The sequence below is a fragment of the Mauremys reevesii genome, linkage group 6 (genome assembly GCF_016161935.1).
Source record: "Mauremys reevesii isolate NIE-2019 linkage group 6, ASM1616193v1, whole genome shotgun sequence".
In the NCBI taxonomy this organism is placed as follows: domain Eukaryota; kingdom Metazoa; phylum Chordata; order Testudines; family Geoemydidae; genus Mauremys; species Mauremys reevesii.
In genome coordinates, this window is record NC_052628.1 from 86826969 (window position 1) to 86843850 (window position 16882).

The 16882-nt window shown below is 43.6% G+C and overlaps 1 protein-coding gene across 6 annotated transcripts in view; it reads left to right on the forward strand.

Annotated features, from left to right (window-relative positions):
• Positions 1-16882, forward strand: part of FRMD3 (FERM domain containing 3) — a 236295-nt gene that overhangs the window by 109158 nt on the left and 110255 nt on the right. For 4 of the 6 annotated variants that reach the window (XM_039545743.1, XM_039545741.1, XM_039545738.1 and 1 more), the window contains exon 2: positions 4239-4343. The exons of 1 other annotated variant lie outside the window; for it this stretch is intronic. Coding sequence is in view for 2 of the 5 variants with exons in the window: in XM_039545738.1 (XP_039401672.1) it covers positions 4239-4343 (105 nt within the window). In the remaining 3 variants the exon portion in view is untranslated. The remainder of the gene's footprint in view (positions 1-4238; positions 4344-16882) is intronic. One more of the 6 variants, XM_039545739.1, reaches the window with a different exon arrangement.

Here is a 16882-nt window from a genome sequence, read left to right on the forward strand (position 1 = left end):
GACAAAAGAGAAACTGGGTTAACATCATTTGGAAGTGTGGCAAGTTATTAATGACAGGGAAAACAAAGGGCAGATCAATGAAGGCAGTAATATCCCCTGGGCATGAAGAAGCAAGGTTTTGATTGGAAGAGTAGGGGACATACAGTGGAGAGTAAATACATAGGAAATGGGAGGTAGAGAGGAATGAGAGGAAGGGAGACCACAACAGGAGAAGCTTGTGTTGAGGGGAGGGCAGAAATGGCAGATGCTCCCACATAAAGCAAAAAAGAAATTTCGAGATGAATTAACACACAGACAGAAGTCTGAATAACTAGAGTATGAGCTAGAGATGGGCTGAGAGGAAGAGAGAAAATTCAATATATCATTGTAATGCAGAAGGGAGGGAGAGAGCAATCCCGGAAGGGGCTGAGTAGTCACAACTCCATGTAAAAAGCTGTTCAGCACCACTCTGGATTGGGACCCTATAGAGAATCTGTAAAGTTTTTAAACAATGAAGAGGATTCAGGGAAGAGCAACTGTATCCATACCAGAACTGTATGCACGTACCAAAACTTGCCTGTAAAATGGTTGTTATACAAATAACAAAGCTCTGCAATAGTTATTGCTTACATAGTTATCTGTGTAACACTTTGCGTGTACAAAATTTTTACCTATGGAAAGCAGTCAGGTGCGCTGGACTATTGATGAGTCAGGAGACGGGCCTCTTCAGTGACTGAGTCAGGGTGACCATATGTCCCATTTTTAAAGGGACAGCCCTGTTTTTTGGAACTTTTTCTTATATAGGCGCTTATTACCCCCACCACATGTCCTGTTTTTTCACAGTTGCTATCTGGTCACCCTACTTACAGTGTATGACCTTAGGCAAGTCGCTTCATCTTTCTCTGTGCCTCAGCTACCTCTTGTGTAAAATGCTGCTGATGATACTCACCCTCGTTTGTAAAGTGCTATGGATCTATGTATGGCAAGCATGACGGAAGAGCTAATTATTAGTTTGTGACTACCCACACAGCTTGTAGTTTAACCATACATTTAAAAATTGAAATATAGGATGTTAGTCAGTTTTCAGGGAATGGACTAGGAGGAAAAATTGAGTGGTTTAAATACATGCATGGTGGAGAAACAGAAGATGCAAAGAAAATAAAAGCCAGATTCAAGTGAGAACTATCAGTGTGTAAGTGGTAGCTGGGTTTGAAGGCAGAGACTGTGAGAAATAGATGGTCAAAAGAGGGAAAATGGAAAAGGACAGAGGCTCAAGAAGTGTGATCCCTGTGGATTCCACAGGAGAAACATCTTTATGCAGAGGGGAGAGAGAGACACATGATAGTCCAGGAAGAGTGGGTACACACTATTGAAGGCTGCATTGAGGGTAAGGGCAGCAGGAAGAAGGAAGTAAGTTCATAGATTTGTAGGTCCCAAGGCCAGAGGGAACATTGTGATCATCTAGTCCAGTGGTTCTCATACTACTTGTACTGGCGACTCTTTTCATACAGTAGGCCTCAGAGTGCGACACCATCCCATGAATTAAAAACGTGTGTTAATTTAATAGGGGCTCAGGCTGTCAACCCCGTGCCTGGTGGTGGGGACTAGGCTGTCAGCTGGAGCCCCACACCAGGCCTGGGGCTGATAGCTCACGACCCCCACGTAATCACCTCACAACCCCCTGCGTCACAACCCTCAGATTGAGAACCTCTGTTCCAGTGGGTATATCACCCTCAATGTTAAAAATTTACACCTTTAATTCCAGTTTGAATTTGTCTAGCTTCAACTTCCAGACATTAGATCTTGTTGGTAACTACAGCATGTGTAGTGCAGCTTAATTAAAGTCTCTTAAGGACATTGTTGTCTGAGGAGTGAAAGGGAGCTATTTTTAATGTACTTTAATGTCTATCTAATCCCAGTCTATTTTATTTATGTACTTGTTTGTTTATAATTTTGTGCTGCAATAGTGCCTAGGAGCACCAATCAAGAATCAGGGCCCTATTGTGGTGAGGACTGTACAGGAAAAAGACAGTCCCTGCCCCAAAGAGCTCACAATCTAGGTACCGACAAGATGCAGGGGATGAGACAAACAGATAGTATTTCTGTGCACCCATAGTATCAGGGTGCATAGTACTGAGAATACAATACTTGGAATAAGTAATCTGAAATCTCAGTATTTGCAATACAAGTGAAATTTTCATATGTGACTATCATGACAAACAGTGCAACAGCAAGTGGATTGGAACTCCAATTGTCATAGAAGATTGAAATGTGTTTTGAAAGTAAACTTCTCCAGTTCAACATACTCTTTGGGGAAAAAAGCATGCTGTGCTTTCTTAATTTTGTAAACGCATTTGACCTGTGCATTTTGGAGCTATGGTGATGAGAGAGTTTCACTTGGAAAATATTGCTTGCTCTGAATCCCATGTCACCTTATAGCTTGATCATCATTAGGCTCATGCTGATAACAAGGAAACAAAAGAATAACTTATTCAGTGTAATGTGTTCTATACAAAAGGCCTCTTATGCCTGGCTGGATACCAGCATTGTTGTGCAAGATGTAGGTTTAATTTCAAACAATTGAATGTGCCCCATGTGTGATGAAGGTTTTTCAGTGTTTAAATTTATTGTGACATTCTCAAAACCTGCTTAATTGTTGGTTTGTTTTTTTTAAACCTGCTGGAGTGAATCAGTGTTAAGGATTCTATAAATGATCTTACTCCTTTCAGAATAAAAAATTAAAGGTTTCCTTAAGTAGTTTATATTCTGGGGTTTTTTTATGCAACACCTAATTAACCAGTGGAACTTATTGCTAGAAAATTCCATTGAAGCCAAAGCCTACAGGATTCAGGAAAGGATTAGTTTACACTGGCTAAATTAAAACAAAATGCATGCAGTTGGCTGGGGTAAGTAATCTCTAGATGGGGGGTTCCCCAGAGTTTCCTCTGGAATTACTGGTATTGGCAATTATCGGGGGGATACTGAACTGCCACATCTGCACAGATCATTTAGTCAAGTCCCCCCTACAACCTGTGGTGTGAGGGTAGAGCACAAGGAATCCCCTAGCCACAAAAAGGTCCAAAGAAAGACAAATGATACTTTGTGCTAGACATTCCTCTTATTCCTTGGCTCTCTGACTTTCACTGTTTTCCTTAGTAAGTGGGGAGTTCTTCTCACTGGGAGAAGCAATGAGAAGTACAGAATATCTACCAATTGTATTTATTTTTCAAGTAAATTATTTAACATTCCCTGCCCCCATGTCACTTTAAAAAACCCACAATACTGTCCTAATCCTATGTATCCCAGTAGAGTTTAAAAGTATATTGATATTTTTATCCAGAAATATCCCTTTGGTATTTGTAGCTTTAAACTATTGGTAGGTATGGTATACAATAAATGCTATTTCTGCCTTTAATATCAGGGATATTTCCTACATCGCCATATTTTGGAAGCCTTTCTTCCACAGTTGTATGACTAGAAATGAAAATTCTCATGTGGTTTGTCTGTGGCTAGGGTTTTTTTTGTTTGTTTTTGTTTTTTTTAAATGAGAAATTTCTGATAAGTCTTTAGGGTATTGGTGTATAGTAAGGAATCTGATCTTCAGCCCCGAAGTACGTGGGTATCTCTACACCTGATTTATCCACATCTGTGTGAGCACTCAAATTCATAAATTGCATGCACATATGAGTGGATGGGTACAACAACTGAGTGCATCTGTAGTGGTGCACTCGGAGTTTGCAAACAGATCTTAGCAGTGAAAAATCAGGTCCAACACAAGTCTTATGAATGCAAAAAACATGTGAATGGTTTGAAATTCTGTGGCTAAATAAATGGCCATTGTGCAAAATGCTTATGTCTGCAGAGAAGGATAGATAAGGTGTGGACATAAGGTTAAGTGGACAGACGAACATCCCACAGAAACATGGTTAACAGTGTCGATTTTTTAAATGTGCAATTTTAGAAGTAATCAGGAGTATACCCCAGGAAATGCCACCCTTTGTTCTGATGTAGCAATTTGTGAAGACATAGGGATGAATACAATAGCATTTTTAGAATACATTTTGTTTTTTGTATCTCTTCAAGGAAAGTGGATATTCATTGTTTTTTGTCCTCACCTGGTTGCCATAAAAGCTCTATTCCCGCCTTCTTTAACTCTCCTTATTAGACTTCTAAGAGTTCATAAATAATGGGTTTGGAATGTGTGCTGAGTGTATTTAGAGTAATACAATATAAGGTTACTATTTTTTTTTCTTTTCCAGAAGGAGACCAAAGGTCAGATTCTCATAGATCATATCTGCAACTACTATAGCTTACTGGAAAAAGACTATTTTGGCATTCGATATGTCGACCCTGAGAAACAGCGGGTATGTAGAGGAACACGCACTAAATTTATTTCTAAGTAACATTGTATTGATATGGGTAACAAGCAGGCAAGCTCTAATGCAAAGCTACAGTATTACAGTTGAAGTGAAATCATTCTACATTCATTTCTCTCACTTCATATGAGTCAAATGAACCAATAAACCAGGGGTGGCCAACCTGAGCCTGAGAAGGAGCCAGAATTTACCAATGTATATTGCTAAAGAGCCACAGTAATATGTCAGCAGCCCCCCGCCCCATTCCCAGCGCCTCCTGCCCACCGACAGCCCCACCGATCAGCGCCTCCCCATCCCTCCCCACACCTCCTGATCAGCTGTTTCGTGGCATGCAGGAGGCTCTGGGAAGGGGTGAGGGCATGGCAGGCTCAGGGGACGGGGTGGAGTGGGAGCAGGGCCTGTGGCAGAGCCAGGGGTTAAGCACTGAGCACTCCCTGGCACATTGGAAAGTTGGTGCCTGTAGCTCCAGCTCCGGAGTCGGTGCCAATACAAGGAGCCGCATATTAACTTCTGAAGAGCCGCATGTGGCTCCGGAGCCACAGGTTGGCCACCCCTGCAATAAACGTAGGTCTGTGGTCCTGAGGATAATTGGTGTATTTTAAATTGCACACTGCTCCTTTCCATTGTCCTAGCGATGAGGGAAAGATTGAGTCATGACTCGGGAGGAGCAGTGGTTATGCTAAAGGGTTCTAGCTCCAGGATCTGACAGTGTAGTGGATTCTATAGTGGTACATTTTATGCAGGGACTGCTTCTCTGAAATTGCTGGCAGAAAGCACATTGAATTGAACAGCAAAAGGCAGTCAGCTATCCCAGTTCACTTTTTGAATGAGCTTGGAGAGCTGTAATATAGAAAACAGCTTGTCAGATGAAATTTTCCAATTAGCATTCACCATTAGCATCTTTGCATTATTTCCAGGTATTCTACTGTGCAAAGTGAATTAGTGCCAATGTTGTGTGCAGTCATTTGCACAGCGATGAGCACATTCTCCTCTGGGGGAAGGTGGCCTTGCACTTTGTCCTCTATCGGAGTTTTCTTGTATGCCTGTGCAGCCTTTTTTTCTGTGTGTGTGTGGTTTGTGGGTGGGGGAATATTGTTGGTTGCGTATGGTAAGGGATAATCAGCATTAGAAACTGAAGCCTTTGGACAGTGAATTGTGAACAGCTTTGGCACCATATGGTTCTGTTGCAGAGCTAAGGTTTAGCTAGGGAATAGAGTGGCTCAGTGGCATAGCACACCAGCCTTTTCTCTCCGGAGACCTACAATAGGCTGAAATTGGGTATAGGTCAAAAGTGAAAATGAGTTTGATAATCTCAGTGTAGCTCTCACCGAATACTTGTCAGCACCACAAATCAAATAAGTTTGGCAAAAATCAGCATGATTAGCACCCCCTGGTCGGACCTATAGAATGGAATCCTGTAGAAGTTGCATTGCTAAGCTGTGTTTGGGCCACTTGCACATCACCTGCCTTATTAGAACAGTCTCAGTTAGCAATAGCTCAGATCAATGTAGTTAATCCTTCATAAGCAGTAAAACTGAAGCTATTTACCCCAAATTAGAATGAGCAGAAACAATAATATATTTTAATTTTTAAACATCAGCATAAACAGAGGGATATCTGTTTCTAATTAGACTCTAATTCTGGCTTTTTTGTGTGATCCTAAACCTCTCAGGGGTAAATATGTTAATGCTGTGGAATCAGGGCCGGCTCCAGATTTTTTTCCTCCTCAAGCAATAAATAAATAAATAAGCTGGAGTGCTGCTGCCAAAGCGTGCCCCCCCGCACCCCCCAAAAAAAGCTGGAGTGCCACCCTCAAAGGGCCGGAATGCCTCCCCTTGAAAAGTGCTGCCCCAAGCACATGCTTGGAATGCTGGTGCCTAGAGCCGGCCCCGTGTGGAATTATAAGAGACACTCTTGTGCGCTATACTTAAGTGCCGTGGATGACACACTGAGAGCAACACTCTCTTTTTATTTAGAAACTCCACCGGTGTCAGTTCTCCCTTTCCCCTTCCATGCTCTGTTTTATTGTATTCTTTCAACTTTAGTTATTCAAGCAATGTGAAATGGTCGGCACTGTATCACATAACCTGCTGGGGCCCAAACATTGTAAACTGGCCTTGAAAATACTGGATGAAGTTCAGAAATATGCAGCTCAACAAAAAATAGCTGGAGCAGTAAATTTGAAGTGATGATGTCGGAGTCATAGCTTTACACATACAGTTTTCCATACTTTCATTTGTATATCTCAGCTTCCTGAGATTAGTCACTTGTACTAATAAAAAGTGAGGTCCCAGCAAATGAGTTGTATTGTGAGGTATGAAGCTGTGGAGATACAGAAAGGTTGTGGAAAGCATGAAATCACAGTTCGTCCTCAGTTCAGAGGGTAGTGCCAATGGCAGCAGCACAAGTACTGCTCAGCGACTGCCACCTGCAAGCAATTGTAATCTGTAGAAGAGGCTTCCCAATTGTGTCACTATTCTCCCAGCCTCTGCAAGGAAGAAAGCCCCTATTTTTCATAATGTCTGCTGACTGTTTGTTTTATTTCTTATAATAAAACAAGAATAAATGAATTCAAACAAAGTCAATAAACAGAGTGCATCAGGTCCATTATGTGAAATCAAGATTGTGTTCTTGCATTATTAAAATAAGATTTTCTTCTTTTTAAAGCTATGGAGTCTGGTGGTTTGACTAAGAGCTCTTTAGAACTTGATTTATGATAAACCATCGCAGTGTATAAATTATTTAGCATCATATGTTTGACAAGATGCTTCAGTGTCCTATATGCCAACAAAGTGGTGAAATTTTAGACTAACTTGAGTGCTTGCAGTAGCAAAGCCTTACCATTTGCATTTGTTAAACCGTAACATTGCATTTTATCCTACTAGCAAAGCCAAAACAAGCGCAGATCCCATATGAAAATAGTGTTGAGGTAGATAGCAAATAATGCACAGAACATTTTTTGAACATTTAATAGAAAAATCTGATACCTAAAAAGTAAAGTTCTTGCTGCTGCAGAATTGTTTCTCTGGAGTTGTGAATTCTGCTGCTAGAGTTTCACACATGCCCAACTGCATAGTTACTTTCTCTGTAAATGTGACAATTGCTTCAATCTGGATATGATTCAGCGTACCTAAGAATAAACTGACTAATATCTGTCATGTGTTTGTTCTCTCATACTCTCCATAGGGAGAGAAGTATGTGTGGAGGAGTATCTTGTTTTGGTAGTTTGTTGTTGTTTATTTAAATATACTTGTTGCTATGTACAGAGCTGGCTCCAGGGTTTTTGCTGTCCCAAGCAGCAAAAAGAGGAGGAGGAAAAAAAAATAAAGCCGTGATCTGCAGCACTACCACCGCCGCTTCAGTCTTCGGCGGCAATTCAGGCGGCTGGTCCTTCACTCCGAGAGGGAGTGCGGGACCCGCCGCCGAAGAGCCAGACGTGCCGCCCCTCTCCGTTGTCCGCCCCAAGCACCTGGTTGCTGGGCTGGTGCCTGGAGCCGGCCCTGGCTATGTGTATATATATTAGAGAAGGCATGGGTCAAAGACATGTGCCTTGCTCTTAGAGTGGAATGTGATGAGGTTTGTGATGGTCCTTGATTCCTGGGGGTGTTCATTGCACAGACACAGACTGGCCCCTCAGAAAATTTAGAAGGCAGAGGACTAATGTGATCTCATGGTAGTTTGTGTTGCTGAAGGAGATGTGCTGCAGACTGCAGTATTCTGTAGCACTGGAGTTTCCTAAGAGCTGAAGGCTTCATGCCCAGGTATATTGCATTGATGTAAAATGACAAAGGTGTGAATAACTGAGGCCAGGTCATTGTCCTCCAAGATGGGTGGAGTCTCCTGGGCAGCTGGATATGATGGAAGGCATTACTTGTGCTAAGTTCTCGAATAGCAACATCCACAAGCTAGGAATCAAAGAATGCTCCTGAACTACTGTCTGAATTGACAGTTGTGGGTATGTACTTTAAACCAAATAAAGCTGTATTGTGTTGGCTGCAAACTCTTAAAAATGCTTTTCTCTGCCCACCAGCTTTTGTCTTGCTGGGGTTCAGCTTCAGCTAGCTCAGTGGCTCTCAAAGTTTTGTACTGGTGACCCCTTTCACACAGCAAGCCCCTCTCCTTATCAACTAAAAACCACTTTTTTATATGTTTAAAACCATTATAAATGCAGGAGGCAAAACAGGGTTTGGGGTGGAGGCTGACAGCTCGTGACCCCCTGTATAACAACTTTGTGACCCCCTGATGGGTCCTGACCCTCAGTTTGAGAACCCCGGAGCTAGCTGGTTTTCATCCATCAGCTGATCTTACTCAAATACTGCGCTGAATCTGAGCCTTTTCTGAGCTAAGGATAATAGAGACTCATTCTGTCAGTTGATACAGCTTGAGTTGAGAGTCTTTAAGAAGTGCTCAGAATTATTTGTATTACTGACAGGTATGCTCATTTCAGGAGGAAAACCCTCAGGTAGTTTCATGAAGCCGCACAATGTTTAACACAGAGTATCCAAAACGTCATCTTGCATCATTAAGACCTTTTGGCAGCTTCACCAAGTACAGGGTGCAGCTCTTGTCTTATGGAGCCATGCTGGCCAAGGAGAACAGATTTAAAATTTTTATTAAAGTTAATGCTTAAAATTAAATATACACAAGTTAAGAGGGAAGGTTCTGTACATCTGGGGTCAGGCTTGAGTTATGAGGGATTACTGGTATCGGTTACAAGGATGAAGACAGACAGTGATGAGCTGCCAAAATATTAACAACTGGTTCCCTCCTCCTCACCCCATGAGGAGGTCATGCCCCCCCCAGGGACTCCTGCCCCATCCAACCCCCCCATGTTCCTTGACAGCCCCCCCCCCCGGGACCCATGCCCTATCCCCCTTCCCTGTCCCCTGACTGCCCCTTGCCACCCCATCCAACCCCTTCTCTCATTCCTGATGGCACCCCGGGACCCCTACTCCATCCAACCACCCCTTCTCTCTGTCCCCTGACTGTCCCTGGAATCCCTACCCCTAACTGCCCCCCACCGCCCCATCCAATCCCTGCTCCTTCCTGACTGCCACCCCGGGAACCTTGCCCCCGTTCAATCCCCCTGTTCCCTGCCCTCTGACTGCTCCGACACTAATCCACCCCCCCCAACTCCCCTGCCCTCTATCCAACACGCCCTCCCTGCTCCCTTACTGTGCTGCCTGGAGGTGGGGGCCCAGCTGGGCTGGGGCTGGGACCGGAGCCACCCGGACGAGGTCGGGGCCGGCCCCGGGGGTCAGGCAGGAGCCGTGCCGCCCGGCCCCAGCTCAAGCTCACCTGGTGGAAGCTGCTGCTTCTTTCTCAGCCCTCCCAGGCTTCCCGCATGAACAGCTGATTCGCAGGAAGCTGGGAAGGGGGAGGAGAAGCCGGAGGAGCTTCAGAAGAGGAGGCAGAGGCGGAGTGAGGTGAGCTGGGGCCGGGGGAAGGGCAGGGAGCTGCTAGAGCTTTTGTTAAATTTAAAAGCCCTTTTGGAACTAGTTGTTCCTCCAGGAACAACTGGTTCTAAACGGGCTTCTAAATTAACAACCGGTTCTCGCGAACCGGTGCAAACCGGCTGCAGCTCACCACTGCATACATATCACATAACCCACATAGACCCAGATTGGGGTGCGGGAGTTTTTAGAGCATCAGTGGATAAGTGGGCGCGGGTACGGCACCCATGGAATGTATTAAGAGTCCAAGTTGGTATCGGTGTAGCGAATAAGTACATGGGTGGGGTGCATCCCTTGGTTCGTCAGGAAAGGAAGTGGGTTATTTCCCTTGCTCTCTAGAATCTGCACTAGGTCCCTGGTGGGGTTATGGTTTAAAATAGAAGGAAGGGAGAGAAATTAGATAATTGCCAACCTCTGTGGACTGTGGTAGAAGAGTTGTTAACTACACCTACATGTAGCATGTTATAAAGCTATATATGAGGGCTAGATTGTGGGTTTTATGCCACAGCCTCCTACAAGGGATTGATGTATAGCGCAAAGAGGAGCACTGGAGAGATTGTTTCTTAGACCTATAGATTAGAGTGAGATGATAGTTTGTGTATATATGTGGTGGGAATCTCTCCAGTACTCTTCTAACTAAAATTCTGTAATAAATAGTCAAAATCAATAGTGTAAATGGAAACACAATATTTAATTCTGAAATAGTATCACCAATTGAAATAATTTGTGAAGATTAATGTCTTTTGAAATGATTTTACAACCAAACAGGTGCGTAAGCAATTTAATATGAATGCAAACAAAACTAAAACAAATCAGCCACTTTCCATCAATAGCACACATACATCACTGTCTGCTTAAAAGTATCGCAGATTTGTTGTATGCTGATGAATGCAGATTAGGGGCTTAACTGGTATAAATCACTGTAGCTCTGTTGCCTTCAGTAGAATTGTGCTGATTTATTTCAGTAGAGGGTCTGGTTCTCTGAATGTTACTATAATATTGAAATCAGATTTTGGAAAGGAACTGATATTTGGATTCTGAAGTCCTGTTTAGACATTATTTTGGAATACCAGGGTTTCCAACTAGAAGGGGTAAAGTATGATGAGCAGCAGAGTGAGGGCTATGGCAGTATCAAAATAGCCTGGAGAGAAGCACTGTGGGCATTTTACTGTCCTTATGCAATAGTCATGGCAGAGGCTAAATTCAACCTAACCTCATAGTGTAGACCAGGGCTCAGGCTCATGCTTCAGGGTTCCAGCTGGCCACCTGCAGGGATCAGGAAGGCATTGTTTTCCTCCCCCAATGTATTCTGGGAATTTTTTAAATCTCCTTCCTCTGAAGTTTCAGGGATGCCCAGGGCTGGAGATGGGTCACTGGGCGGGGAGGGCCAGTGGTCTCAGGGGGCACCGAACATTTTCAGGTGCTTAATGCTAATCTAACTGATCGCCATATGTAGGATTGAGAAGGAATTTTCTCCTAAGTCAGTTTGGCAGTGACCTTGGGTTTTTTTTGCCTTCCTCTGCAGCATGTGGACAAGGGTCACTAGTCAGGATTACATGGGTATATCACATTCTATCATTTCCCTGCAGTGCAGGAACCTCAAGTACTGGTGTACTTCCCTCCCTCCTATTCTCTGCCTGTGGGACATAATAGTCTAGTCTTCTGTGGGACTCATTTATTTTGGTCTCATTTCCATTGTTGGGCTTAGTGTGCAGGTGTTGGGTGGTGTCTGTGGTCTGTGATACACAGGTGATCAGACTAGATGATCTAGTGGTCTATTCTGGCCTTAAACTCTGTGACTGAGTGTTGCCTTTGAGCTCGCTAGCCCATAGAGCTGGCTCGATGAGGCTGGATGGGCTCATGAGTGTAAATCTGAAATAAATGCTCAGCAGAAAGTGCATCTCAGTCCTTGCCCATTATGGATCAGTCAGTGAAACGCTGAACCTCTGTCCATTCATGGAAGGTGCTGCTACTCGCATTGCCAGACTGTCATTTCTACTGAGGGGCACTAATATAACCAAGGTCACAGCTGCTCCTCTCCTGCTATGATCTTATGTATGGTAATGCGAACAGCACCTCTGTAATTATAGTAGCACCCAGGGGTGAAGTCAGGACTCATTATTCTAGATGCTGATCATAGTCATTGGAAGAGACAGTCCCTTGCCCAAAGAACTTAGTCTAATTTAAGACAAGGCAGCCACAAGTGGGTTTGTCAAGTCATAGGAGAGCATGGGGGAGGAAGGATGAGGGAAGTAGGAATCATGTGTTCTTATTCCATGGGTTAACTATGTGCTCTGCTTGATGGCTATGGATCTTCAACGTTTTTCCTCCTGAAGAAAAATACCAACAGTCTGTGATCCTAGGGGTAGGAGTGCCAGCTGTATGCAAACTGGATGACATGGAGGTGTGGGAGAGGGGAAGAGAGATTGCGTCACAATGTTTCTTTTCTCGGGGAAGTGATTCAAAATATGTGCTGGCCTAGGGAAATAGGCACCAGGGGACTAGGCTCGGGCCACACAAGCAGCTTCTTTTGCTGCACCAAGTGGTGCTCATCATGAATTAAATAGGAGTATGTGGTTTTGGAGAGGATTCAACTACAGTGACACTGGGTTTCTCCCATGTGGCATTACCGTATGTACATACAGCTTGTGTGATATTTCAGGTTTGTACAACGAATATCTGTCACGCTACGCTACTGGTTTTCAACACAGCTGAAGGCCACTAGCACTGGTGGTCTTGTTCTTGTAGCTCCTTCTGGAACAGATTCATCCCTGGTCTGGTGAAGAAGCCAATGCAGGGACTGAGAGGGGTTGGCTTGTGCCACCCCTATTCTGGGGCTGCTGGGTGCTGCCCTAATGAGTGTCCCTGTAGGATGGCCCTAGAGGCTGTTATATCAATGCAGAAGAGCCGGGATGTAACAGCACACTCCTCTCTGCCTATAGCTCATTCCTGGCCTGCTGTGGAAAGCCCCTGACATGCTTCCTATATTAGGAGCTCCTGCTGGGGATGCAGAGCTAGTAGCAAGGCTCCAGACCTGCTGGGTAGCCCCCTTACACTGTGGATATTGCCTGTGGGACACTTGGAGCTGGTGTTGACGATTTTGCATCAGCTCTGCCAGCATAAAGTGAGCACCCACGAATTCCCCCCCTGTCTGTGCCTGGCGGGCCTATAGCTGCTGTTACTGTTTGGCCTTTTCTGTTTCTGTTCTTGACAATGACCTGAAGAAAGGAACTGCATTATGGCTAAAAGGGGGTTGTTGATTTGCTTTTTCAAAGAAGGGGTGCAGGATGCTTAAAGTTTAGCTTTGGATTTAAGTTTGGATAAAAGACTCTAATTTTGTTCCATCTCCAGTAGTTTTTCAGTAATATTGCAGTATATCTTCTATGTGTCCTTGTGCTCTTTGCATCTGGCTGTCCTGTTTAAAATGGACAAACTTAGTTTCTTAGGCACAAAACAAGATGATACAACTGTACAGTGAATACTGACCTCTGTTATGTGACAGACCCAAACTTTTGCAGTCCTGACTCAAGTCATATGACTGGGATAAGGAAATATAACTCAGGGTCTTACTGTACTTCTCTTTGTGATATCTTGGATAACAATCTCCAGTCTCTGCTTCTATCCAAAAACTCAATGAAGCTATAATTTATAACACAAGCTTTTGGGGTTTTTTTTGTTTTTGTTTCACTGTTCCTGCTTCAGATAATTCTTGCTACCCCTTCTATGAACAGATGCAAACTGCTTCCACTTTGAAAAGTCCAGGAAACTGCTTCCCCATAGCATCCAAAATTATAGTAAAATGACTGTTGCATGAATGGGTGTCATTAGCGCTAAATACAGATTGGCTGGAATGTAGTTAAGAAATCTGGCGTTCTCCTTGTAATCCCATTCAGCCACATGCACTCCTGAGTATGTGATTGAACACTGTCTTCTGAATATGATCAGTATTCATGCTATTTGTTAAATTTCCCCCTTCCACATCCTGGCAAAACAGAGGCCTGATCCAAAGTGCCCTGCAGTCAATGGGAGGCTTCCCATTGACTTCACTGGGTTTTGGGTCAGGGCCCAGGTTCCCATTGTTGGTCCCTGTTCACCAATAACTCTTTGGGCTTAATTTAGCTTTTTTTTAAGATACATCCCTATTTTGGGGACAGTGTGGACTCTCCAAGGAGAGTAACAGGGGATTGCAACATTGGACTCTATGCTGTTTTCCCACTCTGTGGGCTGCTGTAGAGTTTTGCTGGGCCATGGTCTTGGAGCAGTGTGAGGTGGTGGTGAGAGCTATAGAGACTGCAAGTATACCTGACCCTTACAAGGTCCCTGAGAGGAAGGTTGGGAGGCTCCTTGCACTCTCCTTACCCCACTGTCCTACCTCCTCAATCTCTCAGATGTATAAGTGCTACATATAATCTGGCCCCATATGTCAGTTAATTCTTTATTTAACAAACTGATTATTTCATTTATACTTATGTGGTTCTGGTGCTTTATGGGTTAAATAATACGTATTTTTAAATTGTTCTTTTAGCCCTGTGGTGTCCTTTTTAACCATGAATTTTTTGCTGTGGAAGCACACATAACACATCAGCATTATGGATCAATAAGAGAACACCTGGTGTTGTAAATAGCTACTCAGTGCCACTTATCTGCTGATCAGAGATGAATACTTTTAGGCTTAGTCTACACTAGCAATTGCAGTTGGTATAACTGCATCGCTCAGGGCTGTGGAAAATCCACATCCCTGAGTGATGCACTTGTACTGACCTAACTCACGGTGTAGACAGCAACAGCATTATGTTGACAAGAGGGCTTCTCCTGTCAACGTAGCTACTGTCTCTCAGGAAGGTGGATTACCTATGCAGACAGGACAAGCTCTCCCATTAGAGTGGGTAGCATCTTCACTGAAGCGCTCCAGTGGCGCAGCTGCACTTTTGCAGCCTTTTAAGTGTCGACAGGCCATTAGAAAGTAAAGACCTTTTTAGTTAAAAATACAGCACATAATGAGAAGCACTGCAGTTATGGGTGCATCCTAGGGGAGGAAAATAGGGGTCAAATTGCTTTAACGTTCAGAGATCCTGTAGTTACTAAATTGTTCAGTTATTATACTTGCCTGACAACTAGAATGAATGAAAGGAGTTGGTCTGAATAAGATTAGACCATTCACATTGTTCTGTAAGCGTCACAGGGACCATCAGTGGCCTCCGAATGTCTCCAGTAATGCTGGTTTAAAAATTGGAATTTTTATTCTGCATGAAATTGACATTTTTGTTTTTGCCCCAAATTGGGACAAAAGGTCAAAATATCGAATTTTTTTCTGGAAAGGAAAGTTTAGAAAAATCGATTTATCAATGTCAGAATATCTCATTTCAACATTTTTGCTAGAAACTAGATATTTTAATACTCCTGAATCAAAATATTTAATGTTGGCTAGGGTTGATATTAAATTGTCTGCCTGAGCTGCTGAGTTGCCACACAAGTTATAATTTAGATGCCCCATGCTTCCATTCTTTTCTATGGGCCACGTTCCCTGGTACGACTCCATCTCCTGTATTGCATTATAGCAATGGGTTTCTCATGATTAAGGATCCGATTCCGTCACAGAGGTCACGGATTCCATGATTTCAACAGACCTCCGTGACTTCTTCATCTTTAGCCAGCCGTGATGGTGGGGCTAGAGCAACTGTCAGCCCCCACCCAGGCGCAGTGGTGGGATTGGAGTAGGGCCTACGGCCAGAACAGTAGCTGCTGGGGCCGGTGGTCAACCCCTGCTGCAGGAGCAGGAGCTGGGGCTGGAGCAGCAGCCGGTCTGACTCAACAATGCAGAAGGAGCGGTGGGGCTGCAGCCCTGGCTGGTGATCAGCCCCTGGCAGGGCTCCCATTGTTAGTTTTCCCCTCTTTTCCCCGCCCCTCCGAGTATTTTTAGTAAAAGTCATGGGCTTCTGTGAATTTTTGTTTAATGCCCATGACCTGTCCCTGACTTTTCATAAACATACCTGTGACAAAAAATCTTAACTTTACCCATGATGCAATATGGCGGTCCAGCCAGAGGGGAGACTGCAGTGTATCAAAGGAGATGCAGTCCAGCCAGGGAGTCCAGTCCATAGAGAAGAATAGGGACATGAGGCCCTAAAATTGTCTTCCATGAGGGAGTGCAGCAGCACAGGTGAACAGAGTTTAATGTCAAACTGACCTGAAAACATTGTTTAAAAAACCCAAACCCTTATCTTAAACAAAACATTTTGTTTCAGTTTTCCAGTGGAAATGTGAAAAATTTCAGTACAATTTGAAATTTTCCCAAAGAAGATTTTGGGAGACTGGGAATTCTCACAATGGTTTTTGCTGCAGACAAACAGCTCTAGTCTGCAGGCACCCTTTGCTGAGAAATACATCTCCCCTTCCTCACATGTAGAAGCCTTAATTTGGTCCTAAATATAAAAGCTATTTCAGAGTCTGAGACTAAATATAACATGAATACTCTGAGGTGTAGTCTAGGTTAATATCTATTTCTGCAAAGGTGGTAGAGAGATATTGAGAGAACCTTTCAAAACTCTACATAGAGCATTCAAAAAATATACAATGGTGAAGACTTTCAAAGGCACAAACAACAGTTAGGTTGTCTGTGCTTTTGAAGATCTCCACCAATACACCTACAGAAAAAGCTGATGTAACTGCTGAGATGTCACACACATCCAATTGAATGCTTCCTCCACCTGCGTACTCAAACAAGCTATCCTTAAATTCCCCTGATCCCCACTGGTGGAAGATAACCACAGAAATTTCTATCTTTTAAGCACTGTTTTGATCCCTCGTTAACCTTGAAGCAAAAAAACTAATCTGATTAATTAGCCTCAGTTTTGCTTGGTAAATAATAGAAGCTGCAATATTTAACTGAAAGTCAAATCTGAGCAAAACACTTTTTTTCTTTTGGTGTTTGTGACACATGAAAGAAATCTGCATCCTAGCATTTTAAGGCACACGCAGAGCTATGTGTACAGTGTTTTTCAGTCCTGGCATAGTGTATGGGAAACAGCAGAGACACTTACTTCAGCCTGGCCTTTTAAAAAGAAAATGGCAAAC